The 23,749-nt window shown below is 36.9% G+C and overlaps 5 protein-coding genes and 2 long non-coding RNA genes across 29 annotated transcripts; 4 read left to right on the plus strand and 3 right to left on the minus strand.

Moving 5' to 3' along the window:
• Positions 1-258: 258 nt before the first annotated feature.
• LOC107268837 (microspherule protein 1) lies at positions 259-4,351 on the minus strand. Of its 4 annotated transcripts, none has more exons than XM_015741995.2 (7): positions 4,203-4,351; positions 3,752-3,926; positions 3,301-3,676; positions 3,011-3,211; positions 2,501-2,920; positions 2,203-2,418; positions 259-694 (listed from the first exon to the last, which is right to left on the minus strand). In XM_015741995.2, exons 2-7 carry the CDS (start codon positions 3,868-3,870, stop codon positions 605-607), a joined length of 1,422 nt encoding a protein of 473 aa, XP_015597481.1. In that variant the 5' UTR covers positions 3,871-3,926; positions 4,203-4,351; the 3' UTR covers positions 259-604. The 4 variants fall into 4 exon arrangements, with proteins under 4 accessions (XP_015597481.1, XP_015597480.1, XP_015597479.1 ...); XM_015741994.2 differs by having other exon boundaries at positions 4,134-4,337; XM_015741993.2 differs by having other exon boundaries at positions 4,029-4,337.
• LOC107268847 lies at positions 1,299-3,187 on the plus strand. The gene is made up of 4 exons (XR_001537940.2): positions 1,299-2,053; positions 2,244-2,368; positions 2,665-2,793; positions 3,029-3,187. It is a non-coding gene; the product is annotated as an uncharacterized LOC107268847 (long non-coding RNA).
• Positions 4,352-4,385: 34 nt separating the features above from the next.
• Positions 4,386-8,117, plus strand: LOC107268845 (eukaryotic translation initiation factor 3 subunit J). The gene is made up of 6 exons (XM_015742011.2): positions 4,386-4,544; positions 4,663-4,745; positions 5,038-5,151; positions 5,255-5,393; positions 6,789-6,953; positions 7,027-8,117. Exons 1-6 carry the CDS (start codon positions 4,529-4,531, stop codon positions 7,224-7,226), a joined length of 717 nt encoding a protein of 238 aa, XP_015597497.1. The 5' UTR covers positions 4,386-4,528; the 3' UTR covers positions 7,227-8,117.
• Positions 8,118-8,360: 243 nt separating this feature from the next.
• LOC107268833 (leukotriene A-4 hydrolase) lies at positions 8,361-11,043 on the plus strand. The gene is made up of 9 exons (XM_025086220.1): positions 8,361-8,581; positions 8,650-8,762; positions 8,838-8,992; positions 9,060-9,240; positions 9,315-9,588; positions 9,654-9,949; positions 10,015-10,269; positions 10,330-10,625; positions 10,706-11,043. The coding sequence occupies exons 1-9, from the start codon at positions 8,377-8,379 to the stop codon at positions 10,944-10,946; spliced, it is 2,016 nt and encodes a 671-aa protein (XP_024941988.1). The 5' UTR covers positions 8,361-8,376; the 3' UTR covers positions 10,947-11,043.
• A 120-nt stretch (positions 11,044-11,163) lies between these two features.
• On the minus strand, positions 11,164-12,457 carry LOC107268846 (39S ribosomal protein L13, mitochondrial). The gene is made up of 4 exons (XM_015742012.2): positions 12,316-12,457; positions 11,870-11,993; positions 11,635-11,789; positions 11,164-11,565 (listed from the first exon to the last, which is right to left on the minus strand). Exons 1-4 carry the CDS (start codon positions 12,337-12,339, stop codon positions 11,332-11,334), a joined length of 537 nt encoding a protein of 178 aa, XP_015597498.1. The 5' UTR covers positions 12,340-12,457; the 3' UTR covers positions 11,164-11,331.
• A 2,159-nt stretch (positions 12,458-14,616) lies between these two features.
• On the minus strand, positions 14,617-17,875 carry LOC107268852. 16 transcript variants are annotated; one of them, XR_003060037.1, is made up of 3 exons: positions 17,404-17,875; positions 17,000-17,324; positions 14,617-16,648 (listed from the first exon to the last, which is right to left on the minus strand). It is a non-coding gene; the product is annotated as an uncharacterized LOC107268852 (long non-coding RNA). The 16 variants fall into 16 exon arrangements; XR_003060030.1 differs by having other exon boundaries at positions 16,993-17,324; XR_003060031.1 differs by having other exon boundaries at positions 14,617-16,744; positions 16,993-17,324.
• LOC107268851 (muskelin) lies at positions 17,861-23,066 on the plus strand. Of its 5 annotated transcripts, XM_015742016.1 has the most exons (13): positions 17,861-17,898; positions 18,061-18,117; positions 18,348-18,417; positions 18,501-18,643; positions 18,732-18,936; positions 19,064-19,256; positions 19,348-19,583; positions 19,654-19,934; positions 20,040-20,214; positions 20,300-20,503; positions 20,593-20,784; positions 20,857-21,099; positions 21,184-23,066. In XM_015742016.1, the coding sequence occupies exons 1-13, from the start codon at positions 17,876-17,878 to the stop codon at positions 21,421-21,423; spliced, it is 2,262 nt and encodes a 753-aa protein (XP_015597502.1). In that variant the 5' UTR covers positions 17,861-17,875; the 3' UTR covers positions 21,424-23,066. The 5 variants fall into 5 exon arrangements, with proteins under 5 accessions (XP_015597502.1, XP_024941987.1, XP_015597499.1 ...); XM_025086219.1 differs by having other exon boundaries at positions 17,898-17,974; positions 18,061-18,417; XM_015742013.2 differs by lacking the exon at positions 17,861-17,898 and having other exon boundaries at positions 17,977-18,117.
• The last annotated feature ends 683 nt before the right edge of the window (positions 23,067-23,749 follow it).

Below are 23,749 nucleotides of genomic sequence, written 5' to 3' on the forward strand. Positions count from 1 at the left end.
ACGTAAAATACCAGTCAACATCGTACTCATGTGTTAATGCTACTTTTACCCAAATCATCCGCTATAAAACTTTACTGTATGAAAGTCTATACTCGGATGTATAATAATATATGAAGTTATGGAAGAACATATAAGCTAATTTTTTGTTTTTTAGAATTCATTTAAATGTGAGCAATTCATTTTCTTAAAGTTACGTCAGGTTAGCTTGGGTTTAGAGGCTTCATTGGAAATCAAGGACGAATAATGATATACACATTGTTGGATTTTCTTGATTTATTATGAAAAAGCGACTCCTCGAAATCCGTCTTCTTTATACTGTGTCGCCATGCAAAAGTAACTCCTCAAAATCTGCATCACGAAGAAGATAGACTTTGCGTTGGTCTTATCAATGATTACGACGAGAATGCTCGTTCTCTTGCCTCCTGCGGAAGTCTAGTCTAATTCAGAAATGTTACACGTATTTGCCTTCAACCTTGTCAGTGTTATTCGATTATCCGCTCGAGTTCATTGGACTTTGGTCAAGCACAGTGTACTCTTCTCATTTTCCAAAATACACGAAACTCCTTAACGATGAACTCCTAATTGAAGCGAGAATTCGAGCCGTTCAGGGATTGAGGTTCAACTTGGCCGCTTCCTGCCGTATCACTGAGATAAGTTCTTGGTTTATCAGGAATATGAATCGTAAACCAGCAATCTGTAACAGTGGATCACATTAGGATTAGCTATCGATCGATCATTGATAGGTCAATTTTGCTCAGACTCTTTAAGCGCCTGACGTAAACCTTTCATAAATAAGAGTGTGTTACTGATATGGAAACAGAGACGAGAACGTTATTTCACTGTCGAAGGAAAACGCAAGATAGAGTTCTGCTTTTCTACTTATTTCTCTCTTATTTTTATTGCGCTTTACTCATGTTTGACCTAACGGAGTAACAGATGGATCCAATGCTGACTGTTATTTATAAAATCCGCTGTCTCATGGCGCAAAGTCAATTGATAACAGGTGGGCAATAACGAAAGGTATGGATCAATTAGAAATACTTGATGAGATAAGTGAGTTTCTTATATAATTCAGAAATTCCAGCTAAAAATTATCAATTTTAGCGTATTGTGACAAATACAAAAAAAAACAAGAAGATTACTGAGAATGTAACACGTCTTCAGGTAGGCTTGTCAGGTATGTTTGAGATGTACAACAGGCTCAGTGTGAACTTCACGAGAAACTGATTCCTCGGTAAACGCGTTAAATATACTAATTGTATTAGTCAAATCGAATCTACGTGAGGTTGGTACCCCAATTTGGAGAATTCTATATTTTTCGTTCACACATTGTTTGCTTATCGTTAAAGCATGAAACCTATTTTTTACTTTTTTTTCTTGAGTCAGCTAACGATTTCAAAATAATGTTAAAACCGATCCAGATTCAATAAGAATCCACAGAATTAGCACTTGAAAGGAAAATATATGCAGCGCCATTCATGATTTTTCTAAAAGTACAAATTTAATTATAAAGATCAGGGATACTTTTATATCCTTCACCAGAGAAGTATGGTACCCTTCTCTCTTCCTCATACTTAAGCTGATAAAAAGACGCAACGAGCTATAATTACCATGAGTGAGATTTCCGAACACACCCTAGCACTCGAGATGATGCCGTAATAAGTAGTAAGTATCCGGAAGGTACTGTGTTTTTAAACGGCAAGTCTAAAAACTATTCTTGTCGACCTCAGTGTCGTCAGAGATAAAAAAAAAAGAAATGTAACTTTCTATACATCCTACAAGTGCAACAAGAACAGATTTATTGACGCTTAAAAATGTGAGGCAAGGAGATACATATAAATGACCTGAATAATGAGCAACATATGTTATCGCATTAGCTTCAAGATGAATACGCTGTTCAATGGTTCTACATATCATGATGACCCAGGCGTGTTCTTAGATGGGGAAGTTTACAAGGAATCCAAATATGTTTTACGTTCTCAGAATGCCAGGATGTCTAAAAGATAATCTCACAAAATATTCCTTCCAGAAACCCAAACAAAAACTATACGAGGTTAACTAAATACTTTAGATCATTCAACAGCTGTAAGACACGCATGAACATTTTTTTCTATGTCAATTACCTATAGACCTTTCACTGCACAAAAGTTTATATGTTAACGATATTCGCTGACAATTAAATAACCAAGTATACACACTCACCTCCACAACGCTATTGTTATTCAATTTCATTTTGTTCCCAGCAAGAATTGGTCTGCTATCCACAAAAATGGGCCTTTTGCCTTCGGATGAAAGAAAGAAGTCACCATTATTTCGCAACCGAATGGTACCTTGTCTTCTAGACACTTTCCAAGCAGGTCCTTCCAAGGTGAGATCGACGTCGACATTATGATCCTTGGTAGAACGGCCGACAGTGATCTTGTGTTAGAAAAAATACATAGCTGGTTAATTGAGTTCTACAGACAGTATTGTTTCTTTAAAGTTTTTAAATGCTACAAACCTCTCGAGATCTCATTAAGTAACGCACTAGTCTTCCCCGTAGTATTGCCAAGGTCTGATTATCGAAATCCGGAGGATTTATACCTGTGACACTATCTACGAGTACCTGCCATCTGCCTAGTTCGTTTTCTAGCATCCTGATCTCTTTCTTATTTTTCCGATCAGTCATGGTGAATTCGGCATCAATGGTCTCGTCCTTCTGGTCGGCTAACTCGGCATCGTTGATCATATCCTCGGCATCAGAGAAGTTTAGGACATGCTCGCCACGAGGAAGACTCTGCACGGTTTGATCAGGTAATAAGTGATACTGTTTCATTAGTTGCCAATGTGCCAGTAGAGATTTGGCTGTTCTGGCTGGATAAAATGTTTGGGCATTTGTTTCTAAGAGTTCCTGGAATGTTTCCAGTGTCGGTTGTGATGTCTGAAATATCAAATTAGAAAATTAATTCAAGAAGGTCCAATAAACAAGCATGTGTAGTTATTCTTTCACTAAAATAAATTATGAGCTGACTGATTTTATAATCCCTAGGAGGTCCTCTTCTGCTTTGCTGTATAATGTTCTTGCTTGTACGCTTGCTATTAACTCTGGATGCAAGTTACGCATTGCCTGGACAGCAACACGAGATACAGCACTGTCATATAACAGAGCATACCATCTCTGCTGTATTTCCTGAAGGGTGAATCGACAGGAAAATTTTGTACCACGATGAACCTGTAGAAAAATTTATAACATATTAATAAGCAATTAGCATAGTCCTTATGAAATAACATTTCTATTTAATTAAAACCATTTATTTCTACCATTCTTAAGTCATTTGTCTGCTGGACACCAGTAATAAGTGCTAAATCATCTGTAGGTTTCCAACGACCCAAATCCTTTGTAGCATTTGCTGAATGTGGGTGATTCTTATTTTTCTTATTTTTTCTACCAGGCCCATTTGATCCACTGGGTCTGGTAGGTCTACGATTACAACGATCAGACTGTGCTATTGCTGCTGGTATCTGAATGGGACTAGGTAAAGCTTGGGCAGCAGGTATGATATCCAAAGGTCCACTAGACATTGATACTGTACGCGAACGTGAGCTAGATTTAGCAGCTGCTGTCGGTGGTTGTAAGTTAAAAGTTGTCTCCACAAGCTCGTCATCAAATTTTCTACGTTTTATTGTACGCGATGAGCTGTTAAAAATAAATTCATTATATCTGATTTCAAATAATAATAACAAAATCAAAATTCATTCATTATCTGTTTACCTTCTACGTTTAGTAGCCAGTGCATCTTGAGTCGGAGATTCAATAGGTAAGTTAAGAAATCCATCGGTATCATGCGAGAGTCCAGTAGCAGTCATACTTGACGAAGATGAGATATCCATGTTAATAAAATCTCAATAGTAACGTCAAGCACACATTGAAATAGTCGAAGAGAACACTATGAAAAAAATAAAACGTAGATGTAGAAATAAAACGTTTACGTACGTAAAACGTACTTAAATTAACTTCTTGAAAGGTTCCCAAAAAAAGAGCTCTCTACATTTTACACGGGCATAGAATGTTCGTTTTTATAACTCTGCACGGGCTTCTTTTACTCTGTATAAAATCACAGTATTACTGGCTGATTAAAATGGTGAAAACGTACGGAACTGGATATCGTAATCAACACCAAAAACGCAATACAGAAAAATGTTATATTTTTTAGCTTCGCTACCTCAACCCCAATTCGCATATTACACAGATCGTGTATAGTGCATAATAAGTAAATATAATTAAGTAACAATGATCTTGTTCAATAGAGACCAGCACTGTTGCACTTTGAAAATTTAGATTTGTCCATTAATAAATGAAAACTGACTTTCTCTTCGTACGACGCGCAGTGCTGCTACAAACGGGGAATAAGTGAACTAAAGAGCGCAATCGAAAGGAAGCCTCTCAAGGCGAGGAGTTCGCGATTAGCGTTGCCTTACCGGAGTGTGCACGTTTCTACGAACGTTATCCAGCATTTATTCATTTCTGCTGTAAAAACGAAGTCTCGCAATGGATGACGAGTGGGGTAAGTTATTTTTAATATTTAGGATTTTAAATAAATGGGAGATTTTTTGTGATGTAGAAAATATGGAAATTGTATAAATACTTTGATGCAATGTACATATCCACTTGCCATGTTGTAGATGTGGGTAACGAATCCAAATTCGACCTCGCTGTGAGGTCAAATAAGTGGGATGGTGAGGATGAAGAAGAAGAAGAAGTCAAGGTATAAAGATTTTAACAATCTCCGTGGATAGAATTTGCTGGAATGGATGTGACAGATTTGTCTGTTCATATATAGCATCTACACCCATATGCTAAAAAATTGAAACATATTAGCATCGTAATGGTTTAGGGTTGAAATGATTTTCCTTTAGTTCTATCATTTGTAGAGTATTGACAATAAGGAAATAATATTTTACGTTCTTAACATATACTATAATGGTTATGACATTTGACAAATGTCATATTTACTTTATATATATTTTATTTTATACCTATGTAATATGGATAAACAGGACAGTTGGGAAGACTTTGACGAAGAAAAGAAAGACGTGGAAAAACCAGCTGAAGTGCCGAAGGCTAAACCAAAACCTAAGAAAACTTTAGCTGAAAAAATAGAAGAACGTGAGGTTTGTACATTATAATTATTAATATATGTTTCAACTATAGAACCTGATGCAAATTACCAACTCCAAAACGCATTAAAGAGCATATTTTCTTTTTTTCTTATAGAGAAAGGCACGCGAAGAAGCTGAAAGAAAAGCAAAGGAAAAGGAAAAGGCTTTGACACCAGAGGAAAAGAGAGCAGAGCTTCTAAGGCGTCAGAGGCTACAGGAGGAGGCTGACCTACGACTGGCAATGGAAACCTTTGGTTTGTCGAACCTTGTAGACTTTAGTCCCCGTAAACCTGAGAAGAGCGATAAGAAATAACCCAATCCCGCGGCAGTTAATCTTCCCTTAAAGGAAAATATGAGAGATTAGCCACCCTTGGAAAGCGTTTGAGAATTCGTACCAGTGTTTGGCCGTGCGTAACCTTCAACTCGCTTGCATTAATCGGAAAAACACTGACAGAAAAATGCCCATGAGAAAAAAATGGCCTAGACGAAAATTGAGAGCTTTCATTAAGTATCAAACTTCCCGCAGGTGGTTCGAAATTGAATTGCACCAATTATTCCGTTGTCAGTTAGAGTATTTTTCTTTCGGTATTTCATAAATTTTATCAGAGTGTGCGAAATCTTCAAGACGATATCACATACAAGAACGCCACGTAAGAAATTTATGATAGAAAAAAAATAAGGAAGTTTGCGTTGCACTGAAGAAACGTAAGGTATTTAACATAGCAAGTAGAGTAGAAAGAGGGATTAAGAGTTTGCAAACTGAAAACAGTAGCTGTAATTTTGGGTATGAGCATAGGCAACAATACATTCTTGTCGATGATGTAATAAGCATCAAACACAGGAAGAATGATAATGATAATTTAGAATAAGGATACAAGGACACGAAGGGGTCAATCTAAAATTAATGTAACAGTATTACAGAGCTATTACAAACGTACACGAGATCTGGGACAGTCGGTCATTCTCTTCGCGACAAAGTTCAATTTCAAGAGGACATACTGGTGGTTTCTTTTTCTTTTCTTTGAAATTTTCGTAATCCTTTATTTTATTCCACCACTCTCATACTTCTGTCGAACGTGTTTCAACGTACGATTGCATCAGGAACTGTATCAGAGATATATCAATATATTATTATACATATATTACGTACATACGTCTTATATAGAAAATGTATGCGAATACGTACATACATTCACTCTTACTATCCGATTTGACTACATGAAATTTACACTAATGATGTTATTGTATTTTAATAAAAGTTGCTGTTTATGCAAAGTAAAAAAAAAATAAAACGCTGTGTTACGTGAGTTCTTATGGAAAACCTTAATTGTTTCACACATTGCAAGCTCACGATCTCCTGTAGAGTTCCTGATGAGCATCGTACACCTCAATCCGATCACCGTGAACCGATAGAATCTCGATATAGTAAATGACCTAGTAAAGAAAAGATGTAAAAGAACCAAAACTTCATCATAAAAATTAACATCCTATATAATTTCGAGTTACTATTCTCTTGCTTTTCGTAGCTCCTGACTTAAATGGAACTACATGAACAATTAGAGCAAAACAAAAATATATATATTTAAGAAGCAATAGAATAATGCAACATTGAAGAAATGTATATATATAATTCTTGTATTAATTTCAAGGTGTCGCAGAGCCTGTAACATCCGGTCTGGATGCCATGACGCCTGACACTAACGAGGAATTTGACCAGTTCTCGGACGCTCTTCTCCAAAAGATCAACCAATTCAACAAACACACGGAATTCCCAGCCTTCGCCGAGGAACTTATAAAAGGAATCGCAGTTAGCTGTTAGTTTTTTCCATTATATATCTGTGAAGTTAAAATAGTATCAAGGGTTTAACTAATCGTGTAAATTTTTAGTGTCTTCTACAAGTCTGAAGAGGGTCAAAACGACAATAGACAACCTTGTCATCGAGAAGGCAAAAATAGAGAAGGGTGACAAGGGTAAGAAGAATAAAGGCAAGGGCAAGGCCAAACTGAAGATTGAGGGCGAGAATACCCACCTCAATGAATATGACGATTACACGTACGACAATGACTATGACGACATCTTCATGTAGCGGCCTCAGGAGTTAACGCAAGAGCTAGTCACCCGGGGTGAGGAGATAATTCAACGAGGGTCACGAGAACGAGTGTAATTGAGACTATAACCGGTTCGCGATCAGATCGCATATAAATAATGAGGACTATTATGTATGAGAATTTAGTGCGTATGGAATGTTTCTACATATATGCACAAGTCTGCCCGGGTGAAATCCAGCAGCATCAGGATGATTCTAACAAAGTACATACGATAAATCCGACAACATGGCTGAGCCTCGACTTCTAAGGACCATGAACAATCTGTAGAAAGAGTAAACCCAGTGCTGATCATGCAGAGAAAATACACAGTTGGCCTATTACGAATAGGTTATTGTGATTTATGAAATATGGTGCACTTCTGTGCTACTGGATGCTCTTTCGGTTACTCTAACCCCTGGAGCTTCCAGAAAACTTTCTCAAGGGATGCTCTCCTTCATCAGGATTGTCGCCTAATGTACTCTAGGCTCCCTGCCCCTAAAATCTATTTACTGTTAATGATGTAACTATTAACCCACTGGCTTTGGTGTTAATTCAAGAAATAACATACTATGACCATGGGAATATTTTTCTGTTCTACGAAACCCTCAGTGAAAAGAAGCAGTTTGGTTACCCTTTTGTTATAATTACAAGAATAATCTTGTAATACAAATGCATGGATTAGCATATATTCTGAGCCATCTATGAACAGAATGAAATTCACGATGGTTAATTGAACAGTTTTTATAATTAACATTGCTTAAATGTATATGTATATATTATATATATTTATATATATAATATAATGTATATGTGCATGTACCTACGTCGAGATTGGTTATAAGTTGGTTTTGAGAAGAGTATATTGCTAAATAAAGGTTGATTTCAAATAATTAAAAGTACTTATATTCTTATTAAAAAAAGTTTGGATTTATTCAACCATAACTCTTTTTTTCATAAATCTACCATAGCTAGCTGGCTAATCGCGAAATGAAATTGAAATCTTGAAATAAAGGAAAAGGGAAATATTCTACATACTATATGAAAACAATATTCCTAATATATAGCAATGAAATTGTTTTTAAATAATTCTAACAATTTTCTTGACACTTAAAATACTACGTCTAGATAACGGTGGATAACGGGTTTAAGATGTCCACTCTGAAATACCTCTTACGCCCTCCACACTCTAGATTGTCATATCTGGTGTCAGCAAGATTACTTAATTATCGAACAACCCATCGTATTCATAGACAAAATAAATACTTGCGAAGACAATTAAGGACGGAAGTTCTTCAGGAAACTACAATAAAAATGGCACTGAGTCCTGGGGATCCAAATTCCTTTTCCACACCAGGTATATAACTAACCTCTTAAATCATTTTTAAATTACAAATGAGGACTGTAGGTTTATGTTGTTTATAGAACTTGCAGCTGTTACTCATACACACTTAGACTTAAGTGTTGACTTTCAAAGGAAGATCCTTACTGGTTCTGTTGTACTGGACGTAGAAAAACGCAATGCTACTGATGAATTAGTAATATACCAAGTTCTATTTTCATGTGCATCTTCAATATTTTAATAATCTTTAATACTATCTATTTATGTATAGATTCTAGACAACCGCGGTATAATCATTCTAACAATACTCAATGCTATCGATGGATCAAATTTAAATTATAACATCAGTGAAGATGTACAATATGGATCTAAGCTAAGCATAAAGTTACCTGAGAATGCAGTGTCCAGCAATGAAGATATACTAAAGTAATTAGATACAATATTTTGTATTGATTATCTTTAGTTATTAGATATTAATTAATTCTATTAACAGGTACAAGATTGAAATTCGTTATGAGACATCTCCGGAAGCTAGTGCTCTACAATGGTTAACACCAGAGCAGACAGCTGGTGGAAAACATCCTTATCTTTTTTCTCAATGCCAGGCAATTCATGCTCGTTCTATGCTTCCTTGTCAAGATACCCCATCTGTAAAGTCTACTTATAGTGCTGCTGTGAGTAAGAGATAAAAGAAAATTCTTGTTGATAACTATCGTATAAAGCATATAAAATTTGTCTTTCTGCATAGATAAAGGCTCCAGCTGAATTAGTAGTATTAATGTCAGCCCAACGGAAGGGCATAAAGGATGAAGGAAATACAAAGATTCACACATTCCATCAGCCTGTGCCAATACCCTCGTATCTGATTGCAATAGCCGTAGGCGCTCTAGTATCCAAGGAAGTTGGACCCAGAAGTAGAGTTTGGGCTGAGAAGGAATTCATCAACCAGAGTGCATATGAATTTGGAGAAACAGAAATGATGCTTAAAACTGCAGAAGATATTTGTGGTCCATACATCTGGGGTAAGTGTGGTATATAAATAAAAAATTTAGAATTTATATAATTCCCTTATATTTTATAATTCAAGGTATCTACGATCTGTTAGTACTTCCACCAAGCTTTCCCTTTGGAGGCATGGAAAATCCTTGTTTAACTTTTGTCACCCCAACTTTGCTTGCTGGAGACCGTTCCTTGGCTAGTGTGGTAGCTCATGAGATTTCGCATAGTTGGACAGGAAACCTGGTTACTAATGCAAACTTTGAACACTTTTGGCTCAATGAAGGTTTCACTATGTTCGTCGAAAGGAAGATTGATGGAAGAATGTTTGGGGATAAGGTCCGCCAGTTTTCAGCACTAAGTGGTATCAAAGCACTCAGAGAAGGTGTAAGTAGATGCGTATAATTGTTAATTATTCAATCATGTAAATCTTCATAAATTTTGATTTACAGATTAATACTATTGGCGAAACGAATCAGCTAACCAGCCTCGTCCCAAATCTAACAGGAGTTGATCCTGACGATGCTTTTTCAATTGTACCTTATGAGAAGGGACATACCTTTTTATATTACTTGGAAGAACTCTTAGGTGGACCTGCTGAATTTGAACCTTTTCTAAAAGAGCACTTGGAAAAATTCAAATACAAAAGTATCGTTACGTCCGACTGGAAAGCATTTCTCTACAGTTACTTCAGTGACAAGAGAGAGGTACATTAATGATAAACATAATCCTAAATTTTATCTGTTACACAATTGATCGATTTTTAGATTCTTAATTCTGTGGATTGGGAGACTTGGTTAAACAAACCAGGCATGCCGCCAGTCATACCAAATTATGATACATCTCTGGCAGACGCCTGTATAGCGTTGGCAAAGAAATGGATAAATTGGAATGAGAATACTTCAAGTATATTTTCAAAATCGGACATCGCAAATCTCACAGCGAATCAGAAACGAGAATTCCTGGTTGAACTGTTTTCTGCAAACGAGACATTGTCTGTGAAGAAACTTGAAGCGATGCAGGCAGCTTATGATTTTGATTCAGTGAAAAACTCTGAGATACGGTATTTATTAAGGATGTTTCTTTAAATTAATTCCACTATGTTTTTTAGTGATACTAAATTCCAATAATTTCTTGTGTAAGGTTCATGTGGCTTCGGATCTGCATTAAAGGACGTTGGGAATCTAAAGTGTTGGATGCACTAGCATTCGCAACACAACAAGGTCGTATGAAATTCGTAAGACCTATTTTCCGAGACCTGTATGCTTGGGAAGCTACTCGTCAGAGAGCAATTGATGCTTACCTGGCTAACAAGAGTAAAATGATGTATGTAAGCGCTCATACAATCGCCAAGGATTTACATCTAATTGAAAAAACCAACTAGAATTCCTTATGCGATTTCGGGTAAAAAAAATCCGAATAGGATGTATAAAATAAGGATATTTGTATTGTTTCAATAAAATTATAATTTTTTAGGAAAATCTTAGTATCTTGTTGCTCTCATTGACAGTCCGATTCATTTTCAAGGATCCCTTAGTCTAGGGGGACAGTAGATTGAGTGGTGATATTATGGATGTAATTGATAAAATAAATTCAGAGCGTCGTGACAATGTCACCAATAAAATATTTATTGTATTGGATTTTAATACATTTTATGACAATTATTGGGATAATCATATTTCCTACCTGCCTTTGTTGATATTCTCACGTATTTTTAATGATCCAACCCTGGCATTATCCTATATACAAATGCAATAAATACCCATTATTCATTGGGCTATGTAATTCTCTGGATATTTTACGAGTTTTGGGAATTCTGCAACTTCCTGTGGAGGAATCTCGTCCAATCTAAGAGGTACTGGTCGCAATTGTTTAATCTGGTTTGAGATATTCTGCATAATATTTTCAGGTACATTCTCATCCTTAAAAATATGTAAGCGTTGCATACTGTATCTACGCTGTAAGTTTCCTTTCATACTTTTGTAAACAGCTTTATTCATAATCTGCAATTTAAAAAAAAAAAGTGATTAGTTCATAAAGTTTCATTGGTATTCTTTTCAGTAATAACATACCATGGTTGGATTTTTTTTGTGCACTTCCCAGGCCATCGTCCAACTTGCACCACCATGATAGCCAGTGTGATGGAAATAAGCACGTCTACGCCATTCATCACCACGCAATGCAATGTCATAGCTATTGATTACAACTACATGATCGCCGCAGTCATCTTAGCAAAAAAAGTCAAATTTATTAGTGCTACTTATAAGACAATCTAATTTCAAATTTAAAGGTTTGCAAAGTACTAACTTAGTGGGTGATAGATGGGTTTGTAAAGACCCATTAAATACATTTTAATTCTTTCTGCACTCAGATATGGATCCTGCCATTTGGCATCGTAAAGATGCCAAATTCTAGCAAAAGTCCCCCATTGCTGAAAAACATTTACATTCATCTTAATTAACACAGCACTAGGATTATTGGATAGCGAACCTTCGGGGAATAAAGCCATACAGAACGAAGAAGAAGATATTGAAGTTTCCCTTGAACGATTATGTATTAAAATAAAAAGGATGTCATGATATTATACTTATGCTCCAGAGAAAAAAGAATGAAAATATTTTTGGAATAAATTTCCTTCCTTATTTGTATAGTATGTACATATCAAGAGAGCATCTCGACTTGAGGTTAGATAGTCGTCTAAACTGATTGAAAGAATTACTCATCAGTACCCACGTATATCAAACATAAGTTACCTGGCTTCTTTGAATGATAGACATTATGAATAGTATTTAACTTTCAATAAACGTAAATTGTTCAATATCCAAGTAGTAATAAAACTTCTCTCGTGATACAAACCGCAGATCACTATACCTATATACGGTAAAACTGTAGTATACGACTCTGAACTGAAGTTGGTTGCTAGTGAGTTTTTTGAGGTAACGCCATCAGCCGGATATAATGTGAATCGCATGGAATAGTCACGCCACCTATTAGAAAAAAAATTAACCATATTTAAAATTATAAAACAAATTTATTTTTATTGAAATACACATATGTATCAATTAATGAAGATCTGAAAAAATATATTATACATAAATTTATATAATTTACTTACAAATTTCGAAGCTAAAACCTCTTCTTTCATCTTACGCAAAATACTGTGAATCGAGAAGTTGATGCTACGTCAATAATTGGTGGCTCTGAAAAGTGCCGATTTTTCGGGATTTCCTCTGTCGACGATTCCACTTCAAAATCCACTTCCGCTGCGTCAGTGTCCTCTGCAGCGTCCACGTCGTTGGATGGAAGTGGATGAACGCGAGCAATGTCTTTCAAAAACGTTTCAAAAGGATCAAGGGCATCTGTTCGCAAGCGTCGGTACATAAACTCCCCTAAATATGAAGAGAACATGCCTTTGCTGCGATTGCAATCCGGCAGTTGCTGTTTTACCAATGCACACAATCCTTCTATAACGTTTGTGGAAGCACCAGTCACGGGATCTTTGAAAGTCAATGAATGATTGACGGCCAGATGCTCGTAACCTTTTGCACCTAAGGATTCATAGGCTTTCCAACAACCGCTAACAATTGTGGTGTCAGGTGCAATAAATTCCTTAATGAGAGGCACGAGTGTGGCCGCCGATCGACCATTGACTGTTGTCAAAAAACACCGATTACTGCCGCGTTCTAACCCACCAAATACCCACTGCCCTGTCACATGGTTACCTCGGTGGTACTTTCGCTTGCCGAACTTCGATTCGTCGATCTCTACAACAATACCCGGACCTCCAGTTTGTCCACGTTCTTCTAGTACAATACCGACGCATAATTCGCGACGGAAATAGTACCAATCGACCGTCGTATGCGGGGAACATTGAAATTCCCACTGAACCTGAATCTGGGTGTACTTATGAATCCAAAAATATGTCAATTTCCAAAATTTCGATCATTGATAACTTCGATTTGCCAAAAAACGAACCAGTTCTCACTGATCTCGTTGTTTTGCAACCACGACATTGCCAACGATATTTGCCCGAAAGAAATTCAGCAGTGCATAGAATCATCTCTTTATCGCACACTGGACACTTGAAAGTCCGAGCTATGAGTCCGTATCTTTGTCCAAAATTTCGATCATTGATAACTTCGATTTGCCAAAAAACGAACCAGTTCTCACTGATCTCGTTGTTTTGCAACCACGACATTGCCAACGATATTTGCCCGAAAGAAATTCAGCAGTGCATAGAATCATCTCTTTATCGCACACTGGACACTTGAAAGTCCGAGCTATGAGTCCGTATCTTTGTGCAAAGGTGATTACCTCAATAGAAGGTTTCTCACCTAGTTTGAACAAATCTACGAACCGTATCACCATTGCAATCGATGACACACAATCCAATTTAAGCAAAAGAAATAATAGCACACTTGTGTTACACGCTTTGCGAGCTACTAACGAAAATCAGGCTTCTACATATTTTACGAAAGCAGACCATACATTGTAGCAAAAAAATCTCGAAGCAGTAGATCAAATTTAATGCTCATTGTACAATCACGAGCTTGCACTTATACACACTATAATTTTAAATAATATTCTTTACAAATTAAATATACACATATTTTATATAAAAATATGTAATAATATCTTCATATCAAAATATTTGTATACATAATAGGTGCAAACCTGTGTGGCGTAACACGAAAATTAAACGAAAAAAATCTTCAAACATGAAATATTGCGATTACTAGATAATATTTTGTGAGAATATATTTTTATAACAAGATAATATATATGATAACAGTAAAAATATATTCATTTCAAATTTTTAAAGATAGTTGCGTTTTTTTTCAATCCGGAGGCGCCACTATTCTATGCAATTCGCATTACATTTGATAGATCGCGCTACGTTAAAAATCTAAGTCACTAGCAGCCAACTTCAGTTCGGAGTCGTATACTGTTGTTTACCCTTTTTTGGTTAATAGGTTCCTTCTCGAAGATAAGTCCATTTCTCCAGATAGAGCTAGGAGGGTGTTAATCGCCGTAGAAATAATCAGTCCCATCACAATTCTCAATACAGCATATATTTTCCTGATTTTTTACAAAATACTTAACTACTTGCCAGATTCTAGTCATGCCCATCTATGGATTTACAGAATTGCAAAACTCTCTGTAGGCTCTGCGCTTCCCCCTTCTGAACGTTTTTTTGCTTCCTTATTACATTCTTCATGTCTTCTTTGACTTTCACTATTCAGATATTTTTTATAATTATTAAGTTCCTTCCGTCTATTACTTAGGGCTTTAGCGCTCTCTTCATTCCACCATCTTTCACATTTATTTCGTAATCCAACCTTGCCACAATTCACAATCTTCGCCTCTGCAGCTAGAGCCGAATCCATGATGTTCTTATAGATTTCCTTATATCTATTCTCTAGATAAACTATTCTCTTGTTCGCCTCTGTCAGTATTTTTCACATAGGTTGAGAAAGCACTTTTGTCCATTCTATTCGTACTCAGTCTTTCGCTTCTGAGGGCAATCTTGGGATACATGTTTCCTATCGAAAAAATTATTGGATACTGATCACTTCTATCGGGTCATTCAAGACCTCCCATTTCCCAGAGCCAGCCATATCCGGGGAGACTATAATAATGTACAGGACGCTGCATCTTCCTTTTTCATTGAGTCTTGTTCCCATTCCTTCATTGGCAATCAAATATACAATCTTCGATGCATGAGCTCAGGTAGTCACCAGCCACGTTCCGTATCTCACTCTCCCATTTAACACTTTGAGCGTTTAGATCTCCACATCAAACAGATTTTGAGGTAGGAATAAATTGCAGTAGCCTCTCCCATTCCTTTTTGGGAGTAGACGTAATTGGAGCTCTATGAGATGAGAATAGGTTCAGATTGAAGTCTCCAATCTTAACTCTAATACTCACTGTCTCAAAGGATTATTACATTCGATAGTTTCATAGTTTAGGTCCTTTTTAATTAAGATCATCACACCACCTCCCCTGTTTGTATTTCCCCTATCCTTCCTAATTATATTATAATCCTTAAAGTTGATATTGTCAGACTGATCTAGTCAAGTTTTAGATATATATATGAGTTTTTTCCATGAGCATCTCTAATTCCTTTCTTTTGCTCAGGATGGTTCTACAATTCCATTGTAAGATCTTCATTTCTTTCTTCGCTGGTAAACCACATCTGGGGCCCGTCTCCGACCTTTGGACACAGCACACGGATAGCCAGCTTCAAGACCCCTTATGTGATTACCAATTGTGCACTCCTGCCTTTCAGACTTGTAATTTCTCCGATTTGCTAATACGATGCGAAATCACGATCTGTAGGATCTAAACTTTGAATATAATAAATATGTGTAAATAATAACTACGTATAAATAACAGTAAATAAGTATATATAATAAATAATTGATTATAGAAATATTTGGCTAGATAAATAAATATATATATAGCACCCTCTATCTCCTAACAATATAACTTTAACAAACTCAACAAATATATTTTCCAACTATAGCAAAACAACACAATTACCACTACCTATACTTATTTACAATTCCAGAAATTACTTAACAGCGAATTTACTTCTGGAACTTTTCACCTGTAGTCACTCTTAACCAACTTGGAGAGAAAAAAAAAATTACCCATCCAAGTAGGCAATCCTTTCCCACATACTAGGGACGTCCTTCCAGGAGAGCCCTGTTCAAGCATACAATTCGTTAAGTTTTCTTTTATCTGGTTACGAATAGCTTCGATCTTTGCATCTGCAATATTATTCACAATTTCCCTAATATCTTTAACCTCCCCCATGGTCAGACAATGAATTAGTTTAGACGAATTTTCTGCAAATCCAGACATCTTCCATCTTTACCTGATGAGATTCGCCCTGAGCTAGATGTCCTTCTTGGCTCTGTTAGAAATGTCAGATTGCATTGCTAGAAACTCAACATCCTGCCTATCCTCCAAATGATCATCTCTGGCTAGTTATGCGCTTCTGTATATGGTATGTTACTAACAGCCATGAGCTTTCTTGTACCCCTTTGTTTTCTGTTCATCTCACAATCACGAGCATCCGTTCTGTAACCACCAATTTTAGAGTTAATACAGAAGGCAGATTCTTCCAGACATTCTTTTTCCTTATGTCTTCCGCCACAGAAAGGGCATCTTAGCTCGCTGCAATAATTTATAATACTATGATTGAATCTTTGACAATTTTAACCACAGAAGTTAGCACCATCTCTATCAAACCATCCCCATCGTACTTCCGTCTCATGATTCTTTCTATCCGTACTATTTTTATTTTTATCCCCTCTAGAGAAGAGTGCACGATACGTTCAGTTAGGACCTTTTCACTTAGATCTGGATCAATATTTCTTATAACCCCTACTCTCGATGTTCTATAATCAGGAATATATGCTAACCATTCACCATTGTAGCTGGCCACATTTTCAGTGAAGGAATTAGCTGCTATTGCAGTTGCAAAAGTTAGTAACAATTTGTACAATCAACTCTTCTCAATTGAGATCAGATCCTTGACTTTTTATAACTTTCTACCAATACTGCATGGATGATATCTTATGCGATTTGCTTCACTTCATCCTCGTTTCTTAATATCACGATAAACGGGGCTACACTGTCCTCTGAGTATCTAGCACTAACATAAGTTGTACTCCGGCGCCTACTTCTCTGTTTCTCTCCTTACTCCCTGACGCAGGAAGTACCTCACGTTGTATCATGCTGGCTTGCACTTAACCTAGATATGTTTAACATTTAATCTAAATGTTATTTCTTAGTTCTAAATTTATCTCAAACTATAAACCTAAATTACTTACAGACCTTTCTCTTTTATCAAATACCTTCCTTCCTTCCTTTCCTTATGGCTGACTCAATACTTTTCGGCAAATACCTTACCAATTAGACAGTTCAACATGAACTAGCCAGACACATTCCACCACCATCTACAATATCCTGTCGTAGCCCTTTCCACCTTTCCTTCCTCAGGATTCTTTCAACTTTGCTTTAATCTGCTTTATATATTCAAATTATTTCACCACACTTATTGAGATCAAACACTCCTTAAACAACTTAAAGATTGCAAATCGAAATTCCGATTACTGAAGACTCAAGTATCCTAATCTCCGAAATACTCCTTGGCGGCAATTCCGTGATTGGATGCTACATCCAGCTAGGAATGTGACAGTAGCAACTGACACTACTAATTATCATCCCACTTCCAACATATGAACATTCTTCTCTCTAATCTTACTTCTTGGTTTAGGAGCAAATTATGTTGATGGACCCACGATGGACCTATCTATAATTTCAAGGTGAAACATAGGAGTACACGAGTCCTCTCGTAGATGGTAGCAGCATTGACGTCGTCAGAACTTTTGCCATTTGCACGTAATAAATAGAAGACACATTTGAACGTGGTACAGGTTATGTCATTCGCGTAACATGGCGACTTACGATGCTACTCTCTGTCACAGGATCCTCGAATATAGGATCTACAAGTGCTCGAGTTATTCGTCCACCTATGTGCCCGAGTGAGTATTCAGTGATTACTTCAACGAGTAGAAAACTAAACGAAGACCTGTCATGGGAGGGGAGTCTACTAAATGTCTACCATTGGTCTCATGTACAAGTCTAACCTGAAGGAGGAAGTGTTTTACGTTGAGAAATATTAAGGCGTCACCCCGAGAAACAGTATAAAGTATTTGACTATAGTTAGCTGGTGCAGGAGAGCTTTGGCTTCAGATGATTTTTCTTCTTCCAGGAATATACTTGTCGATAAACCGTCCGATCAGTCGTCACGTTGGTCATCTGACAATGACAATCATCCTCAGGTAAAGTTATACGTTTTTTATCTTGGCAATTGTGTGTATCTGAATTTAAAGATTGGATTGTTACCCTGTGATTATTATTTTAGTTTCTTATTCTCAAGCTGCAGCATCCAGCGATTGTCAAAACTATTACATTTGGAAAGTACGAAAAGACACATGTTTGTACCATTAGAAAATTCAAGGTTTACGGTGGTATGGATCCGGATAACATGATGGAATTATTAGAAAGGTATTTTAATGGAAATAGTTTTATATGGAGAATACCAGGGTGCTCTGAAAATATAATTCTATAATTTACAATGATGAATATCTCTTAGTGGTTTAAGAAATGATTCAGTGCCAGAGACCTTTGATCTGAAGCATGTGATAGGTAGCGAGGAGAACTATTTCCCATCAAGATATATAAAAATTCTCCCATTACAATCTTGGGGTCCAAGTTTCAATTTTTCCATTTGGCACGTTCGTCTTGCTGGCAATGATGACCCCACAATTGTCAAGCCCAGTATTGAGTGGGTCAATTCGGTAAGAATCACCCCTAGCATTTATAATTGTAAAATTTAGAAAACTAATGATTCTCTGAAAATTTAATTATGTTTAACTACAAAAACGAGAGCTTCAAAGTGACCAAAGGCTAATCCTTATGTTTCAGTATCGTCAGAGAGAAGTAATAAGACTGTGTATGAAGCATTTTCGGCGACTTGAACAACCAGAGGTTGTAGAAACAATACAGAGAGTTACTGGTGTCCCTTTAGAAGATCCTCGACTATCTGTCCTGTACGACCTACTTGTGACTCAAGGCGATCACTGTCAGGCTGAACGATTTATCACAAGCGCGGTAACCAGTGAGTCTTATGACTTCAGTACTAAAAGAGTATATCTCAAAATTAAAATAGTCAATACAATACGTAAGCATAACACAATGAAACCTTGCAGTAGGACTCTTGAACGATTATATAAATGCTCAATCGTATCGAGCAGTCTGGACAAAGCTCTCTTCGAGTGAACCAAAACCAGGAATGCGAGGAGGTCATCAGATGGTATTAGATCCCTCTACGGAAGAGCTATATTTGTTTGGTGGTTGGGATGGAAATCAGGACCTTGCAGACTTTTGGACATATAATATTAGCGCTGGAAAGTGGACACTGATTTGCCGAGATACGGAAACAATGGTAATACATATAATTAAATCATATGGGTTAGGGTACACTTGTGACAATATATAAAGTATCCTAATTGTAGGGCGGTCCCAGCGCGCGTTCTTGTCACAAAATGTGTCTCGATCCTTACAAACGTCAACTGTACACATTGGGTCGCTACCTGGATACTCAATATCGTTCACCGGACAACCTTAAGAGTGACTTTTATATGTACGACCTCGCTACATATAAGTGGACTAAAATTTGTGATGATACCGGCGCCGTTGGCGGGCCCCAATTAATTTTTGATCATCAGATGTCCATGGATTCTGATGGTAGGGCTATATACGTCTTTGGTGGACGCGTTTTAGTTCCACTAGTAAGGTATGTCTTAGCAACTTTGTTAATTTACATTATTCGGTGATTACTTCAATAAACTGAGATGATTGATACTTTTTATTTTACATGCAATTAATCTCCTATTTTTAGCACTGAAGATCAAGGAGCGGTTGTCAACTCCAACGAACCTATTTTCTCAGGACTGTATTCTTATAATATGCGAACAGGGGCGTGGACAAGGTTAGCTTGCGATATAGCAAGGCCAAATTTACCAAACGAACCAACGATTAGATCAAGAGTTGGACATTCCATGTTGTTTCACACAGTAAGTCTCTCGTGCAATTTAGTTTTTATACATTTATTCTACTTTTAAATGCCTTATACATGAGGTCTATCGTTGCCTCTATTAGGAATCCAGAAAATTGTATATTTTTGCGGGGCAAAGAAGCAAGGAGTACCTGACTGATTTCTTTACCTACGATGTTGACGTCGAACAGTTGGAACACATAACATTAAGAGATTTCGGTACTAAAGATTCAACTCACGTACCTGCTGCTGGTTTCACACAAAGAGCTACGATAGATTCAGAACTTGGAGAAATTTATGTTCTATCGGTGAGTCATTTCTAGTTAATATCTTATTTTACTTTTTACTGTCTTTATCTACTTGGAAGAGAACAAATAAACGACTAATTACTTCTCAGGGTTTAAGTAAAGACAAGGATAAGAGAGATGACAATGTACAGAATTCATTTTGGGTCTATAGTATCAAGAACAATAGATGGTCTTGTATTTATCGTAACGAAAATGTCGGTGAGAAGTACTGGAGTAAAATGCAGGATTACGAACCATGTCCTAGATTCGCACATCAGTTGGTGTATGACCACGTGAACAAGGTACAATTTTATCCTTATATAATGCAGTGTTATTAAACGAGAAGTAGTTGACTATGCAAATCATCTACGTAGGTTCACTATCTGTTTGGCGGCAACCCAGGTCGATCCTGTCTGCCAAAATTACGGTTAGATGATTTCTGGCAATTGAGACTTTGTAGACCGTCGCAGGAGGAGATATTAAAGAAGTGCAAACTCATAATAAGGAAACACAAGTTCGAGGAGCTTGCCCTAAGGAATAGCATCGAGGCCCTGGAGTATCTGCAGACACAGATCTCAGAAATCATCGATCATAGTGACGAAGAGCAGACCAAAGAGGTATCAATCGTGTTGATCGCTAGATCATTCTCATATACTCTTCTTTTATAATATAAATTAATTTTACTTGTGTTGCTTGTTCAGTTTCAGCTCCTGGTTTCCGTTCTCTTCCAGACAAAGGATCAGCCGGATTCTAATGTAGATGAGACCTCCAGTACAGACTCCTGGAATTCATCTTTGGGTAACATCCTTACAGCACATAAGAACCTCACCCCAAGAGACATACACATTCGTAGAAGAGAACTCTACGACAAACTCACAGAATTCTTTCCGGAAAACCTAACGCAGCCTAGGGCAAACCTTATCGATCTTCTACCATTGTGATACTCTCGTGGATAAAATCTAGATGGAAGTCGAGGAAATATTACTGCGGGAAGAACCCTTTCAATTCGTACTATACGATAGCACCGCTCAAAGGATGAATATATCCTCCAGGAGTCGGTGAGCTCGTACCAAGAAACCTTTATGAATAGATTCGAAAGACTAATTACGTTTAAATCGGATTCTCTCTTTTTTTTTACATTCTTGAAAAAAGAAAGAAATCCCATAATTATTTAGTTTTACGAACTTTTTCTTTTAAAAATTCCTTTTGATAACGGCATGATAAACTGAATTCAAAGCTTCCAGTCGTTTGCACAGATATTGATTGTTTTTAAATAGTCCTAAATGGAAAAGAAAATCTATTTTTTTTTAATTGCTCGTGCTCTCTTACACACCATATAGATGCATAAACATATTTTTTCTCTCTTTTCTAATATTGATTTATGCTTTATTACTTGCCAGGAATACGTTGCACTAACAATAGTAAGCTAACCCAGGTTTCCTAAATGGAAACGAATTACGATTACGATAGTACAATAAATTATCATGAATTTCTTTGGTGCGTCGTATAACAATAGAAAAAGTTCAGCAGGATGAAAATTTAAAGGATAGCAAGGGGGAGGGTGGCGATGGATAAAACAAGAAAATGTGTTAATCAAGTCTATACACACAGCTTAATATACATATAGTAAGGAAATGTCTTTAAGGTACACGATGAGAAAGGTGTCACGCTGTACTCTAGCATTGTAAATACTTCTCTAGGTTTAACGGACGTTACGAGTTTTTACGATTCACTTGAAAATTTTATTCCAAGCGGACCGGGCCCAGCCGACACCGTTATTTTAGCATTAGCATATGGAGAAGCTAGAGACACTCGAGTATCCATGAAGGATCCCGATGACCTTAACCAGGAATCCTGGTAGCCTCGCAACTGTCTACCTCGGAAAGGACTTTTGTCGTCATCATCTGGATGACCTGGATCGTACTGAATCTTTAAAGTATTCCAAGTGCTCCAGAGTATGATGTACCGTTTCTGTACTGCGAATCTAAAGTATTGCTGGCGATGAGGAATCTTTCAAGGATTTACAGGTTTTTTTTCCTTTTTCTTTTGTTATCGTCTCAGGGACAAAACTCCTTTCCGATTTGCGCCCACGCGAACCGCTGTTACTTCATATTGATTGGTGAAATATTTGAGGATGCTGCCTGGGGTACAAAGTGATATTCGTGGTTCTAGTCAAGTAAACATTGTTAACGATTATTACCGAGCTCGAACCTAAACGCTGAGAGACCCTGTAGCCTATAAATGTGCTCTAGTTGTTCAGCTGTTCCAGAACGCACGTTCTAATCTCGTATATGCCCAGGGCTCTATGAAATCAGCCTAGTATCACTTCTTCATTTATTCTTTTTATTACATTTCGTTATTTTCAAATCTAGTAGAACCTTCTCGAAACGAGGGTTTTCTCTACTTTTGAGGAATTCGTTGTACTAATATGCTTCCAACTGTATTCTATTCTGTTTGTCTTTATTCAAAGGAAATAGAGCCTTGGGTATTTTTGTTCTATATTATGAAGTTATTATCATTATTATCACCTTATCCCCTGTACCCTTCCAGTTTTATAATAAATACTATATTGTCTATCAAACAAGTATATCCATATCAATTTAGTAATTATTTATACTACAGTTACAATGGTGCGTGCGCCGCTATGGCGGATAAGCGACGTTAGGTTGGTCTGATTCTAGGATTGCTGACTGCTTAGCCGTGCACTGGGGCTGTGTCAGGATCCGTCTTTCTCGAGTCTGCTCTAATAATTCTCACGTGCGACATTCCATTTAAAAAGCATTGGCCTGTCATATGAGAGATTCATGAAAAGGGTTCGAGAATATGAACCCCAGGCCTTCCGCAATTTCCCTGTGTCCAAGGCAATACTGCTTTATTTAAATTACATCCGTCTATACTCGATGTTTTACCCAATGATGAATAAGCCGCCTGTAGATAGGCAACCCCAAATACATAGCTACGTGGTGACTTCTTGTTCATATGAGAACATATGATATTAAGGGTAGGTAAGGACCGTCGGGAAGTTAGCGCGGGAAAATCAAAATTTGTATGTTTATAATGCTTAAAAAATTGCTCCTTAAATGCTCCATATGTTTCTGTAATTGCTCCACTGCTACTATGCAGTGATTAATAAATATTCATTAAAACAGAAAATTTTTATTTTTATTGAAATTCCAAATAACCGAGCAGATTTTCATATGAGTTTCTTGATGAATTAATTGCTCCCGATTTGCTCCCAATTGCTCCACAATTAGTTTTTTATTAAAT

This window comes from Cephus cinctus, unplaced genomic scaffold (genome assembly GCF_000341935.2).
Source record: "Cephus cinctus unplaced genomic scaffold, Ccin1 Ccin1_scaffold0596, whole genome shotgun sequence".
Lineage (NCBI taxonomy): Eukaryota > Metazoa > Arthropoda > Insecta > Hymenoptera > Cephidae > Cephus > Cephus cinctus.